Here is a 12,857-nt window from a genome sequence, read left to right on the forward strand (position 1 = left end):
TTAGAAGAATAAAGTTGTAATGTTACTGTCACGGTTGCAATGTTAAAGTAAAAAAAAGTAAAAATATTACAATCAAAAGTTTGTAATTCAATTTGTAATATCAGCAGAATAAAGTTTGAAGATTGAGGGAAAAAAAGTTATACTTTTACAAAAACATACAAAAAAAATTTCCTATATAAAATAATGTAAATCCTATTACACACTCAAAAATATTTAAAAAGTATATATTTTATATCATATATACAGTATATAAAAATGACAAATGGATGGAATCAAATTATTGGCACTGCAATGTTTTTCCCTTTTTGTTTGTTACGTGCAATATTGTATGAAAACTGAGACAAAAATTTGTCAAAAATGTTTGATGAAAACTTGGGCATACAAAAGCTGCATAAAAGTACATTCATATTTTTGTAAAATTACGACTTTTTAAATTCCCACATCATTTGGTTAAAATTAGCACTCATTTTTCAGAATATTCTACCTTTATTTTGTGATATTTATTCTATTTATTTATTGTCATATTTAGAACTTTTTTGTATTTATTTATTTGTTCTTTTCAGTGTAGCCCTAACAATCCTTGGTAGTCCGTATACGAGACTGGAAGTTGTTGACGTATTATCTCCTGGTGTGTGTTTTGTTTTTAAATGTACGAATGTGTGCGTGTGTGTGTGTGTGTGTGTGTTTTGACGCTTGCTCATACTGGTCCACGTGCACAAGCCCAGGTCTAGCTATGGTGTCCTCCTGTGTGCAGATGCATGTTCCGCGTGGGCTCGTCGGAGCATTTTTGGTAAATGTTGGACTTTACGATGCTCAGTTGGGGAGCCGCCGCTCCCAATGTAGCTTATTTTCCGTCGCTGCTCTTACTGTCCGATTTTTGGGTTTGATGGCGTTTGTAACAGGACCGCTCCAACTGCTTTGAAGTTGTCAACTGTTGCTGAATGTGGACGTTGTTGTCGTCTTTGTTTAGGTTTTTTTTTTTTCCGAACTCTAAGTTGTGCGCTGCATGAGTGGATAACACAAACTTGTACCACTTCACTTTACAAAACAGACAAAAAAAATGGATTTAACGTTTCTTTCTGCTCATGTTTTTGGCTTTCATGATTGTTCTGCATGTCGGGACTGCAAATGTATAAGTGTTGTCTTTTATTGTCCGCAGAGGACGACTGAAATAAACTTTACATTCATGGAGGAAACCAAATGTCCGACTTCTTCCGTCTTTGCCGCTTACGTGAACGTAGGCGCGATGGTGACGGGCTGGTTATTCGCAACTAAACAGGAAAGGGCGGAGACATCAGATGCCGAGGGACAGCTTCTAAATATTTACGCTAGACTGGTAAACAACAAAGTCATTAAAAAAGTTCATGAAATAAGTCGACATTTTTCTGGTTTGTTTTTCCACTTCCTTTTAGGTTTAATGGTGGATGTCCCAACACTTTTGGGAACATGGTTTGCTTTTTGAGTGATTCCTCACACAAAAAGATGCAAGTCAAGATATTCGGTAAAGGTCGTGAGAAAGTGTATTTTGCAAGAAAAGCAGAAGACGATAGAAACTGACAAGAACAGACAAGAGCTGACAGGCGGAATGTGACGAATCCTGACAATCAACGTTGCGACGGCGGCGACGCGTCAAGGGAAGACGGTCCGGTGTTGATTCCGGGCTCAGTTTCACAGTCGGGTAAGCAGCGGCGCCGCACACACAGGAGAAGTCTTTTATTTTTTTTTGAACCAGTCGCTACCTGTTGATGCAACCTAAGCCTCCGCCGACAGGCCCGTCGAGCACTGACAATGACGGATCTCAGCGCCGCATTCCTGCTGGGAAGTCTGCTGAGAGCTGGGAGCCTCCGCTTCGGTCCACTGAGACACCAAACACATCTTTCAGATTGTCAAAAATAGAAATCCCTGCTTCCGGAATGTCTTTCTGTACATAATATACAAAAGTGCATGTCCTCTCAAGGTCGTCCAATCAGCTCCCGAGACTAATTGTCCTCCCCGTCCCCGTCCTCGTCCTGTCCCGTCCAACTGTCAACTTTGCCCAAAGTCGGCAAATCCTTTCGCAGAAGCAAAGGGGTCCGGCTGCAGGGGGAAGAAGTACTGCTGGGGCAGCAGGAAAGCGGCACTCTGAGGGGGGTGTGGGGGATTGTGGCTGGCGGGTAGGGCATGAGGGGACGTGTAAGGGGGCGGCAGCGGTGGCGGAGGCAAAGTCTGATGCGTCTGTGTCGGAGTAGAAGCCGGCGAGGAGACGGTAGCCGACACCAGGCAACCGTGCTGCTGCTGCTGCTGCCCGCCGATGGAAAAGCGCCGCATGGAGCTCCCGCCCCCCGCCGAGCTCGAGCTGGTGGTGGCCGTGCTGGACTGTCTCGAGGGAGCGCGGATGCTGGGTGGCGCGGCGGTGAGGATCATGGGGATGGTTTCGCCCTGGCAGCTGCGCAGCGAGAAGCGGATGGGCTGCTGGGTGGGCTGCTTGGGACGCAGGCAGGTGCAGCAGTAGACGGCCACCAGGGAGCCCACCACCACGAAGGCCACAAAGATGCTGCCCACCACGAGGAAGGGCATGTAGACCGGCTCTGGAAGGGAAGACACTCGTCAGCTGAGCCGACAGCTTCAGGCAAATAATAATCAGGTAAGAACATGAAATGTTGACTAAACAGAATCCCTCACTTCTTTCAGGGCTCATTCTCTGAAACTTTGGATTGTTTAACACGAGAATCCAACATTCCGACCACATTTATGGGTCGGAAAAGTGGGAAAAAGCATAATGGGTCCCCTTTCCACTATGACTTTTAATTAGGACTCGGAATCTCAGGGTACTTCATCGTCCGATATGATTTGCGATACATGACTCACGATAACCAGAATATCTCGATGCCACCATAAGGTGAAACACCCCCCCACCCCCCCCAAAAAAAATACTTGGATAGTTCATATTATGCAGCCTTCAGGTGGGATAGACTCCATTTTATCTGTGACCCTAATGAGGACAAGCGGCACAGAAAATTAATGCTGCATATTTTAAGTAGAATACATCCAGCAAAGCAACCAGTCCAGGGTGTACCCCGCCTCTAACCCAAAGTCAGCTGGGATAGGCTCCAGCATACATCCGTGACCCTGATGAGGATAAGTGGTATAGAAAATGGACGGATGGACAACTAAAAACACTGCGATTGTTTTAGTGTGACGCTATTTTAAACACATTCAGTATTATATATGATATGATTTAGGCTGCACGGTGGTCTAGTGGTTAGCGTGCAGACCTCACAGCTAGGAGACCTGAGTTCAATTCCACCCTCAGCCATCTATGTGTGGAGTTTTTTCTCCGGGTACTCCGGTTTCCTCCCACATTCCAAAAACATGCTAGGTTAATTGGCCACTCCAAATGTGAGTGTGAATGGTTGTTTGTCTATATGTGCCCTGTGATTGGCTGGCCACCAGTCCAGGGTGTACCCCGCCTCTCATTCAAAGACAGCTGGGATAGGCTCCAGCACCCCTCGTGAGGATAAGCGGTAGAAAATGAATGAATGAACAACTTTGCTTGTTATCATCTGAAATGATCACAATTATCACATTATCAACTTTATTCGATAATGTTTAGGATTAGCACCGAATTACGACCTATTTTGTACTAATACGAGTCTTTGCACCACTGTATAGTATTTAACGAGATTCCTCCAGTCAAAGTAAAGTTGGTAAGCATTTTTTGCTGTTTATATTATAAAGTATGATTTTTATCATCCACAGAACTGACACGTTTGTTATGGAATGGCAACAGAACGCTGCCTGCTGTGTCATAATCAAATAAAAGGGTTTTTGCAGTAGTTTTGTTGATGGACCAAAACAAGAAAAAGTGGATTTTTAAAACATTAGAGAACGCGTTGGTTTGTTGGAAATGTAAACACTGAGACAGGATGTAGGTCACTTCAGTGTAGACAGTCAAAACAAGCAACATTAAACCGTAACGGGGCGTGTAAATGTGAGCTGTAGGGCTGTTTAAAACACAAAATAATTTACACATTTTATGAACAGAAATCTCAAAACAACCTTAGATTTGCCGGAAAATGCAACCGGTCCAGGAATACTACAGTATTTCACATGTTACCAATCAATTCTATGTATTCCTCCACAGGTACACATTCTAGCAGGGAACAACACAAACAGTTCAGGTTACACTCCACCAAGTGTGTACACTTCTCAGGAGGAAATCACTTGAGTGTTTATTTATTTTTTCAGGGAATTAAAAAAAAAAAAAAAAGGAAGGAAATTGTGTGAGGTCAACTTGCTGGCCGACCCGCTGGCTGGCTGATCCGTTTTGGGGAAATTTGAACCGAATAAAGCTCTCAAGTGGACCACTGTTAACTTTTCACAAGCGACAATGACTTCATGTTATACTTTGAAATGTTTCAAGGAAGCCAAAGGAATGACTTAACAGTAAGAGAGCTGTGCCTAATTACACATTCTTATTATGTCATCTCACTAAATGTCTGCTTTTTGATGCAACTCTTGGATTGGATGTGGTATGATATCGGATGGAACAGGTTAACTGCTTGAATTTCTGCGTTAGTTATCACCTGATGAGTTAAACTCCCATAACGCTTCTGTTGGGAAGCTCATCATCTCACAATAATAAATCAATTAATCACACATCCATCCTTCCGTTTTCTATACAATCCATGATAATTACTTTGACCATTTTGCCGGCCTCCATACATTGCCATGAGCGTGCACGTGTGTAATTAAGTGCATAAGTTGAGCACCTCGATGTTTCGTAGAACAATGGGGAACAGAGTGAAACCTCTTGTCAGTCATACATTTGTTTTGATGAGGTCATGTCGTCAAAGTTAGGAGGGAAAACCCACCAACAATCTATTACACCTAGTTTATTCGAAAGTGGTAGCAACATAAATGGCAACAAAACAAACTTCAAATATATCAACCCGGCCCAATTTTCCCATCTTGAAAAAAATACGACACTTTAAGAGCCTTTGTCCTGACGGTCGGTGAGATATATGGTAGGCAAAGCAGATACAAAATTGTTTATGTTCACAGAAAGTCATGGCAAAATAAATGCTACTTGTTGCTACATTTCAAGAAATGCTGCAAATGTTTGAGAGTACAAATTGCCTGTGAGAAAATACACATCACAAGTGGCAATTCCACAACTTCACAGATATAAACAATAAAGAAAAAGTGTTTTTTTTATATGATTAATTGAAAAAAGAATTTGCTATTAAAATAATCATTAGTTGCATCCCTATTAAATATGCAAAGCGCCACTGGGGGTGGGTGCAAGGCATATTCCTTTAATACTAAGACTCTAATATCACACCTCAGCACCCATAGACGAGCCCAATTCATAATTTCACTGATTGCATCAGTCCAAAGCTTCATACTTTGCAATTTACTTTGTTCCTATATGGATGTTTGTGCCACATGGAAAAATGATGTTGTTACCAGCATTTTTAAATTTCTTATTTTTGAACCTGTCTTACTTATTTTAGTTCAATATTGTTCATGATTTTTTTTAATAACTTTGTTGAGACTGAATGTTTAAAATGAACGTGGCACTTTCTCTGCAACTTCCATTGCAATTTGCAGTATACGTATCTAATGGCATCACAGTCAAGGAAGCATAATATGTTCATTCATTGCACAGGATGTCACCTGACATTAGTTTGAGGGAAGAGCTGCTGCTCATACTGCGTTGATATCAGTCGCTGTTGTGATACTGTAGGTAATAAAGTGCTGGACAATGGTGTATCGGTAAAAAGCCAGTGTCAATCACCTCTAGTTAAAAGTACACTTTTCCTGTCTAAATAAGACGTCAGGAAGTAAATAAATTGTTGTTTTGTTTAATTTATAATGCCATGTATTACAATTCAGCTGCACACTATGAAAGAAAGCAGTTATCGACTTCAAATTATAATAAACATTGATAATAAAATAAGGTTCTTCTTCAGGTTATGTACCCTGAAAAAAAGGTCAAATGTAAACACTGAAAGTGAATGGCTTCGTTTATTTGGTTTAAGATGAAAATAGTGCTATAGAATATGTATAATATGACCAAACCCACAAAGTCACACAACCTGACAAAATGTTTGTCCTAAAATACAAAATGCTGTTTTTTCTGCTGTCTAATTAAAAATGCACGTTTATTGGCACCGTAGAGAGAAGACATTGGACCTACGTGCGGCGTACTCGGTGTTGCCCGCCGGCCGGTCGTTGGTGCAGCCGTCCTGCTCCAGGCGAGCGTCCGCGGCGGCGCAGCAGTAGCGCAGCGAGCATGAACCGCAGCATACGGTGGCGTCGGACGTGTCAAAGTCCTCCGGACACTGGAAGCCGTCGTGGTAGTTGCCGTTACCGTCCAGCCAGCCGTGGCAGTACTCCCCCTGGGCGTCCGAGATCCGCAGGTTCCAAGTGACATATCCGAGCAGGAGGCAGCTGAGCAGGCGGACCATCCCGGCGGGGAAGGAAAAAAACGGGTGGTGATGATGTGGGGATCCGAGTGAGGGGCAAACCTGATCCACTTAAGGCATCTTGACTACATCCAAAAAAGGGGGCAGTGAATGCAGCACCAAAACTCCTAAACTCCTTTTAGCCCACTTTGTGTCACTTTGAAAATGATTCAACTTTGTCTTTTTCTCCCATGAAAACAACCTGGATCTTTTCCATTTGCTCTTCTCTTCATCGTCTGTCCTGTGTCGATGTCTGGCTTTCTGCGTGGACTTCCTCCCGCGGAGCTCCACCGCTATGTGCGCTCAAGTCCGGCGCCCTGCTCTGTCCATAGTTGGAGCTTGTGGTGACGTCATTGGCGAGAACGCGCACGTCAGAGCAAAGCGATCAGTCGCGCGCCGTTGCGTACTCGACGAGAGCTGATTATGCTAGGCTAAAGTTAACGCTAGCACACCAAAATTGTTGGATATAAGTAGTCTCTTCGAATCTTTTTAGTTCATTATGTGTTTTTTTATCAATATGTCAGCAGGAACTTTGGCGTGACGTTTTTAATGTGCACACGAGCTCCTTAATATTAGGCACACCTGGCTAATGTTGAGCAATCCAAGCTAGCTATTAGCTAGCTATTTTGATAACCGTCGATCACTGTCAAAGAGCTATCTTTTAGCAACATGACATAATGTCATGTCAAGTAATGCTCTTTGTTCTTGGTTTTTTCACCAACCTTACTGAAGAACAACACGGCTATCGTTTTTTACTATTAGCACATTTATTATGAAAACCAGACAATACAAGAATCAGTGTGGGGGTTTAGTACTTATCCAACAGCGGTTTCTTAGTCCATGATTGTGCACATATGTGTGGATATGGCGCCCCCTTGTGGTAAAAGTAACTTTTGCCCTCAGTCCACCCAGTCGGAGGCAGGTTTGGATAAACTCAATCTTCCAAATAGCGTTAGTTTTGAGCAACATCAAATGCAGCGAGGGGTGTTTATATTTCAACCATTGTTGTACTTATACAAACACGTCTAAGGATAGGTAAGTGTATTGTGCAGAACACAGTACCTAATTTTGCAGATTTAATATGCTGTTTTTCTTTTTTTCCACAACAGTTTTACGGTCCTGTTGTGTCTACAGGGATGTGGACTACAAAGAAAGCAAGTCCCGCCTGTCCCCGGCGCCCCCCCGGACCAGTCTCAACATCGACCCTCCCGCCTGGGGATTGGAGAGAGGCGTCATGTCAGTAAATATTAGCCTCATCACCCTCCCTCCTCTTCTCGGTGTGTACCAGGGGAACCGAGCCAGACAGTGACGGATCGATCAAACGCACCAGTCCTTACCTGCACCCACCTGGCTGCCTGGAAGGAAGGGATGGAGGGGGAGATGCAGCCCGCCGACGAAGGCCCCTCCGCTGCTAAGATGAGACGCGGCGTCCCCGCCAGGAGCCTCCACAGCAAGCTACCGGCAGAGAAGTCGCGCCTCGACCGCTCCGCCGTCATGGAGCCTCCGCTATTTTGTGACGGTCGTCAGTTCGTCTTACATTCCGGGCAGCCTCACCCATTCCAGACGCAGCACTACCACCGTCAGAGGTTCTCCGGCGAGACCAGGCCCAGCTGCGGGGTCCCGACATCCACCTCGGCGGTGGTGGCGACAGCGGGTGGCGCCGCTCTGGGTGCCCATCAGAGAAGCGCCATCAGCGGTATAGCCGAGTCCAGATTGTCCCCTGGACGTCTGAAGCAGGAGTCTCCAGACTGCACGTTTGGTATAAGCTCAGGTAGGTTTCCAACTTTGACTTCAGGGGAATGTCAGCCACCTCCACGTCATTGTGCTTTATGTGTATTTTTATAAAATACATCTTATGTTGTCACAGATTCACAATATAAAGAGGTGCATTTTTTGGCTTTCTTGTCAGATACCACCATCAATAACGCATCCAATTCAATGCAGTCAACGAAAACCAATGATACTAGCAGCATCTATTTTATATGCACTCCCAAGGCGTCATGTTTTGTTTCAGTTCTTCATTTTTTTCCTCGTTAGCTTTGATTGATGTGCAGCTGTAATGAGAACAGCCATGATTGGATCTCTAGTGTGCGAAATGGCATCGGACTGAATTGACTGCACATGTAGTTTGTGTGTGTGTGTGCGTGTGTGTGTGTACCCCAAATATTCTCCTGTTGAAAGACAATGTTCTTGCTTGCCACCCCCCTCAAGCTGCTGTTCACAGGGGTTGTAGGGTTGGGGGGGCTTTGTGCCCAGGAAGGATGGGAGGGCGCGTCCATGCCCGACAAACCCTGAGATGAAAGCAATGAATCCAATTCCCTTCTGTTGCGAAATTAAACATGAGACATCTCATCCTCTAATCAGTTTTTAATCTCTTTATCACACTTGGCAGCCCGCTGCGGCTATTGTTGCTTTGCAGCAGTTCAGTGTGATCTCAGGTAGCGTAATAATAAACCTGTAGACGTGTATGACGAGCAGGGACTCAAATATTGGAAATACCACTCGAGTCAGACGTCATTTAATATCAGAGTTGGGGGATTTTGGAAAAAAAATACTCACATTAAATGGATCAAAGTGTTGCCATCATGAAATCATTATTAACTTACAATTCAAAATGGTCGTAAACGTGTAAAATAAAGTTACCCACTGTTTGAATTCATGGGTTTTATCATGTAAACATACAAGGGTTAATGCACATAGCACAGGAAAGTCTCAAGTGGCAAAATACAAAGCAGCTACAGGCATTCTTATAGACCTGTGATTCCCGAATCAGATTCAGAAAACTTTATTTATCCCCAAAGGGGGCAATTCATTTGTAGGTGGGTCGTGAACCCAAAAGTGGGTCGCAAGTCCTTGTCTGGGCCAAATAACAATAATGGAATGACACAATGTCTGTGAATGTGGCTTGCGTTCTTGTCTGTGCTATTTGATTTACATGCTGCCACCAGGTAGCATGCCAACGTTAGAAGAAGTGTGAAAATGTAAAATCTTTCCGAGACACAGCTGCTGATCTGCTGAAGAAGAGCACGCCACAGACTGGGATGGCATCTCACTACTGCAACTGATGTGTTGCAAACATTGCCTTTAAATTCAGTATACTTGAGAAGTTGGTGTTGAAAAATGTCCACCATTTGGGTCCCCATTTGTCAGTGAGGAGTGATGGTGGGTCTTCGAGCCAACTCAGTAAAGAGACCCACTGATCTAGACAATAGATAGTGAGTGTGTCTGCCTCAAGTAGCAAAAAGCTAGAAAAACGTGTTGCTGGTTACGTTTTCAAATGTTGTGTTCAAATGCACCAGTGTTATTGAAACTCCAAAGCTCCACTGTATTAAGGAAGAAGAGAAGGTAAATAAAATGAACTGATCTTGAATGGACCACCAAAATGACAATGACAAGTAGAATCCACGACTCATCCTCTTCACTGATTGTTCTTTGATGACTGGAAATAGACTAAGGCAGAAGGCAAAGAAAAAAATGCCCTTCTCGAAGTGCTGCGATTAAAAAAAATGGGCCTCATAAATTCTCCACCGCCGAGCGCATTTGGTTTTAATGACATTTTATGAGGCTTCTCAGCTCACTGTGCCACACATGAGAGGGGAGAAAGGCGGGGCTGCAGGGGGTGGACGATATCAGCCACATCACCACGAGTGCACAGTGACAATAGCAAGATCGTATTATTAATAAAAGCCACACATCTGTGGCAGACTGATAGACACATCTCAATGATTATGGGCGACGTCCTTGGACTAAAAGGCTGGATTTATATTATATTGTCTTCTTTTGAATGAAATTAATAAATACTACTAAATACTATGCTTACAAAGATCATTGATCAGTCATTTTTTGATTGGTTCCTCGTTACACCTGTAAACCACAGTCATTCATATTATTAAATTAATGTTTTATTTCTTTTAACACGTCCGCCGTGAACTGAGCTGTTTTTATTGTTGTTGTGCAGAGAACCGGCTCATCTTAGACGCCTTTGCCAAGGAATGCAGTCGAGTCCTCAGCCTCCTCAACAACGGGCGTCTGCTGGAGCCCTCGCCGTCGTCCAAACCCTCAACCAACATCAAGCTGGAGGATGTGACCTTGGTCCATCGTTGCTCCACACTGAGCAAGTCCAAGCCTGAAGAGAGCTCTTCCTCCTCCTCCACCGAGCCAGAGGAGGAGGCTCAACAAAGCCATCTGAACCAACAACAGACCTCTGCAGTTCTCCGCATCTTCACAGACTCCCTGCACAACTATCTGCTCTCAGGGCAGCAGCAGCCACAGCAAGGCCGTCTGGTGGTGGGCATGGATGAGGAGCAGCAGTGCCACTCGGCGGAGCCCGTGTCTCCTCTAAGACGCACCCTAGGTGGATGGGGCTCCCCGACACCATCCGACTCATACGGACACCCTTCTTCCACACTGCCCGAGGAGGAAGACGAGGAGGAGAGCTGCTGCCCGCGTTGTTTGGAACTAGAGCAGGAGGTGTTGTCGCTGCAGCAGGAGAACGAGGAGCTTCGCAACAAGCTGGAGAACGTCCCAGGTGTGTCCATCAAAGAAACACCACACTGGAAGTGAAGAATGGAGATTTACAGCGTTCAGGGCGTTGTGTCGCTGTGTGTTCATGTTTCTGTTCTCATTGGGTGGCAGTGGCTCAGGAGGTAGAGCAGGTCGTCCAGAAAACAGAAGGTTGGCAGTTTGGGGTGTAGGAATGTGAATCAATGTTTGGTGGTGGTCGTGAATTGGCAGCCACATTTCCTTCCGTCAGACTACCGCAGGGCAGCTGTGGATACAGATATAGATTACCACCACCGGTGTGTGACTGAAGGGTTAATGAATAATGGGTTCCTCTTATGGTTGTACTCCCATTTCTACATAGTTCCCTGTCAAGATGTTCTTGACTACTTCAAGAACGTGCTTGAGTTTCACAATCAGCTGATGCCGCCGATACCAGAAGAGCAGCTCACAGAGGTAAGAAGAACACTTGAAATGTCAGCCATATTCAGAGAACCTACTGTGCATGTGTTTTTTGGTTGGGAAAATATGTGTTTAGCAATTAAAAATAGATATATTTGCAGGAAGAAGAGCATCAGACGACATTTGAGGTTGGTGGTTTCAAATGAAGATAAGTGAAAACAAATCTCTGTGTGGAGTTTGCATGTTCCCCGGTGTGTGCGTGGGTTTTCTCCAGGTACTCCGGTTTCCTCCCACTTTCCAAAAACATACATGTTTGGTTCATTGGTGGCTCTAAATATGAATGTGAGTGTGAATGGTTGTTTGTCTATATGTGCCCTGTGATTGGCTGGCAACCAGTCCAGGGTTTACCCTGCCTCTTTGCCTGAAGTCAGCTGGGATAGGCTCCAGCATATCCCCACGACCCTGATGAGGATAAGGGTTATAGAAAATGGATGGATGGAGAAAAGTGTTCTAGCCTGGTTTCTCCCTGCAGGGAAGCAAGCAGCTGCTGGAGAACTACCCGCTCTTCATCACCAGCAAGCAGTGGGACGAGGCCGTCAACTCCTCCAAGAAGGACGGCAGGCGGCTGCTGCGCTACCTCATCCGCTACGTCTTCACCACCGACGAGCTCAAGTTCTCCTGCGGCCTCGGCAAAAGGAAGCGCTCGGTCCACTTGAGGGAGCCGGGCCTGGAGAGGCGACCGCTCAACCCTGTCAAAGTCAGCTGCCTCAGAGGTACCAACAGGCCGGTTCTGTTGTAAAGACGGTTGTTGTTACGGTCGCTCACTCTCTATGCCTCTCAGTTTGGGAATTTGGACCACGTCTGTTAACAAACACTTTCAAAGTTTTTTTCACATGACGTTCAGTGGTTTCCTTCAAACCTTTGACTTGAAGCTGTGTAGCCCCTACTTCTGCACACATTATGGGGAAAAAAAGTTAAAATCGGCATTTGTATATTTCTTATGTACCTTTTGAGTGTTAAGTTGCTGTGTGATGATTTTAGTGTTCTTTGTAAGATGACATCTTTGAGTCAGACTCCTGCACGCCATTTTATGACGTGGGCATGTATGGGTTTCATATTCATATAACTCACACAGCAGTGAAGAACTCTGTGCTCTGTCTCCTGCCTTCCTTCCTGTTAGTAAGTTGCTTCTCAGGGACAACATACTAACCATACCACTGAACCAAATAACATTCTTTTGTTGCTGTATGTTTTCCCGTCAGAGTTCATCCGGATGCACTGTGCCTCCAACCCAGACTGGTGGATGCCCTCGGAGGAGCAGATCAATAAAGTTTTCAGCGATGCCGTCGGACACGCTCGGCAGGGCCGTGCCGTGGGCACGTTTCTGGGGACCGGCGGCGGCGGCGTTGGCGGCATCTACATGGACAGCTTTGATGGACACCTGTCACAGGACGAGCTCTATATGAAAGGATGTCACAACGGCCAGTTAGACTGAAAGCGGCGAAC

The 12,857-nt window shown here is 44.9% G+C and overlaps 2 protein-coding genes across 4 annotated transcripts; one reads left to right on the top strand and one right to left on the bottom strand.

Moving 5' to 3' along the window:
• Window positions 1–402: 402 nt before the first annotated feature.
• On the bottom strand, window positions 403–6,769 carry shisa3 (shisa family member 3). Its single transcript, XM_058076654.2, has 2 exons — window positions 6,182–6,769; window positions 403–2,567 (listed from the first exon to the last, which is right to left on the bottom strand). The coding sequence occupies exons 1-2, from the start codon at window positions 6,450–6,452 to the stop codon at window positions 2,026–2,028; spliced, it is 813 nt and encodes a 270-aa protein (XP_057932637.2). The 5' UTR covers window positions 6,453–6,769; the 3' UTR covers window positions 403–2,025.
• bend4 (BEN domain containing 4) lies at window positions 2,161–12,855 on the top strand. Of its 3 annotated transcripts, none has more exons than XM_058076641.2 (7): window positions 2,161–2,623; window positions 7,559–8,220; window positions 10,408–10,977; window positions 11,314–11,405; window positions 11,513–11,539; window positions 11,884–12,124; window positions 12,614–12,855. In XM_058076641.2, the coding sequence occupies exons 2-7, from the start codon at window positions 7,818–7,820 to the stop codon at window positions 12,844–12,846; spliced, it is 1,566 nt and encodes a 521-aa protein (XP_057932624.2). In that variant the 5' UTR covers window positions 2,161–2,623; window positions 7,559–7,817; the 3' UTR covers window positions 12,847–12,855. The 3 variants fall into 3 exon arrangements, with proteins under 3 accessions (XP_057932624.2, XP_078644557.1, XP_078644558.1); XM_078788431.1 differs by lacking the exon at window positions 2,161–2,623 and adding an exon at window positions 6,265–6,819 and having other exon boundaries at window positions 7,584–8,220; XM_078788432.1 differs by lacking the exon at window positions 2,161–2,623 and adding an exon at window positions 6,857–7,484 and having other exon boundaries at window positions 7,584–8,220.
• The last annotated feature ends 2 nt before the right edge of the window (window positions 12,856–12,857 follow it).

Source organism: Doryrhamphus excisus, linkage group LG23 (genome assembly GCF_037039965.1).
Source record: "Doryrhamphus excisus strain RoL-2023G ecotype Guam linkage group LG23, RoL_Dexc_Guam_v1.1, whole genome shotgun sequence".
NCBI lineage: Eukaryota > Metazoa > Chordata > Actinopteri > Syngnathiformes > Syngnathidae > Doryrhamphus > Doryrhamphus excisus.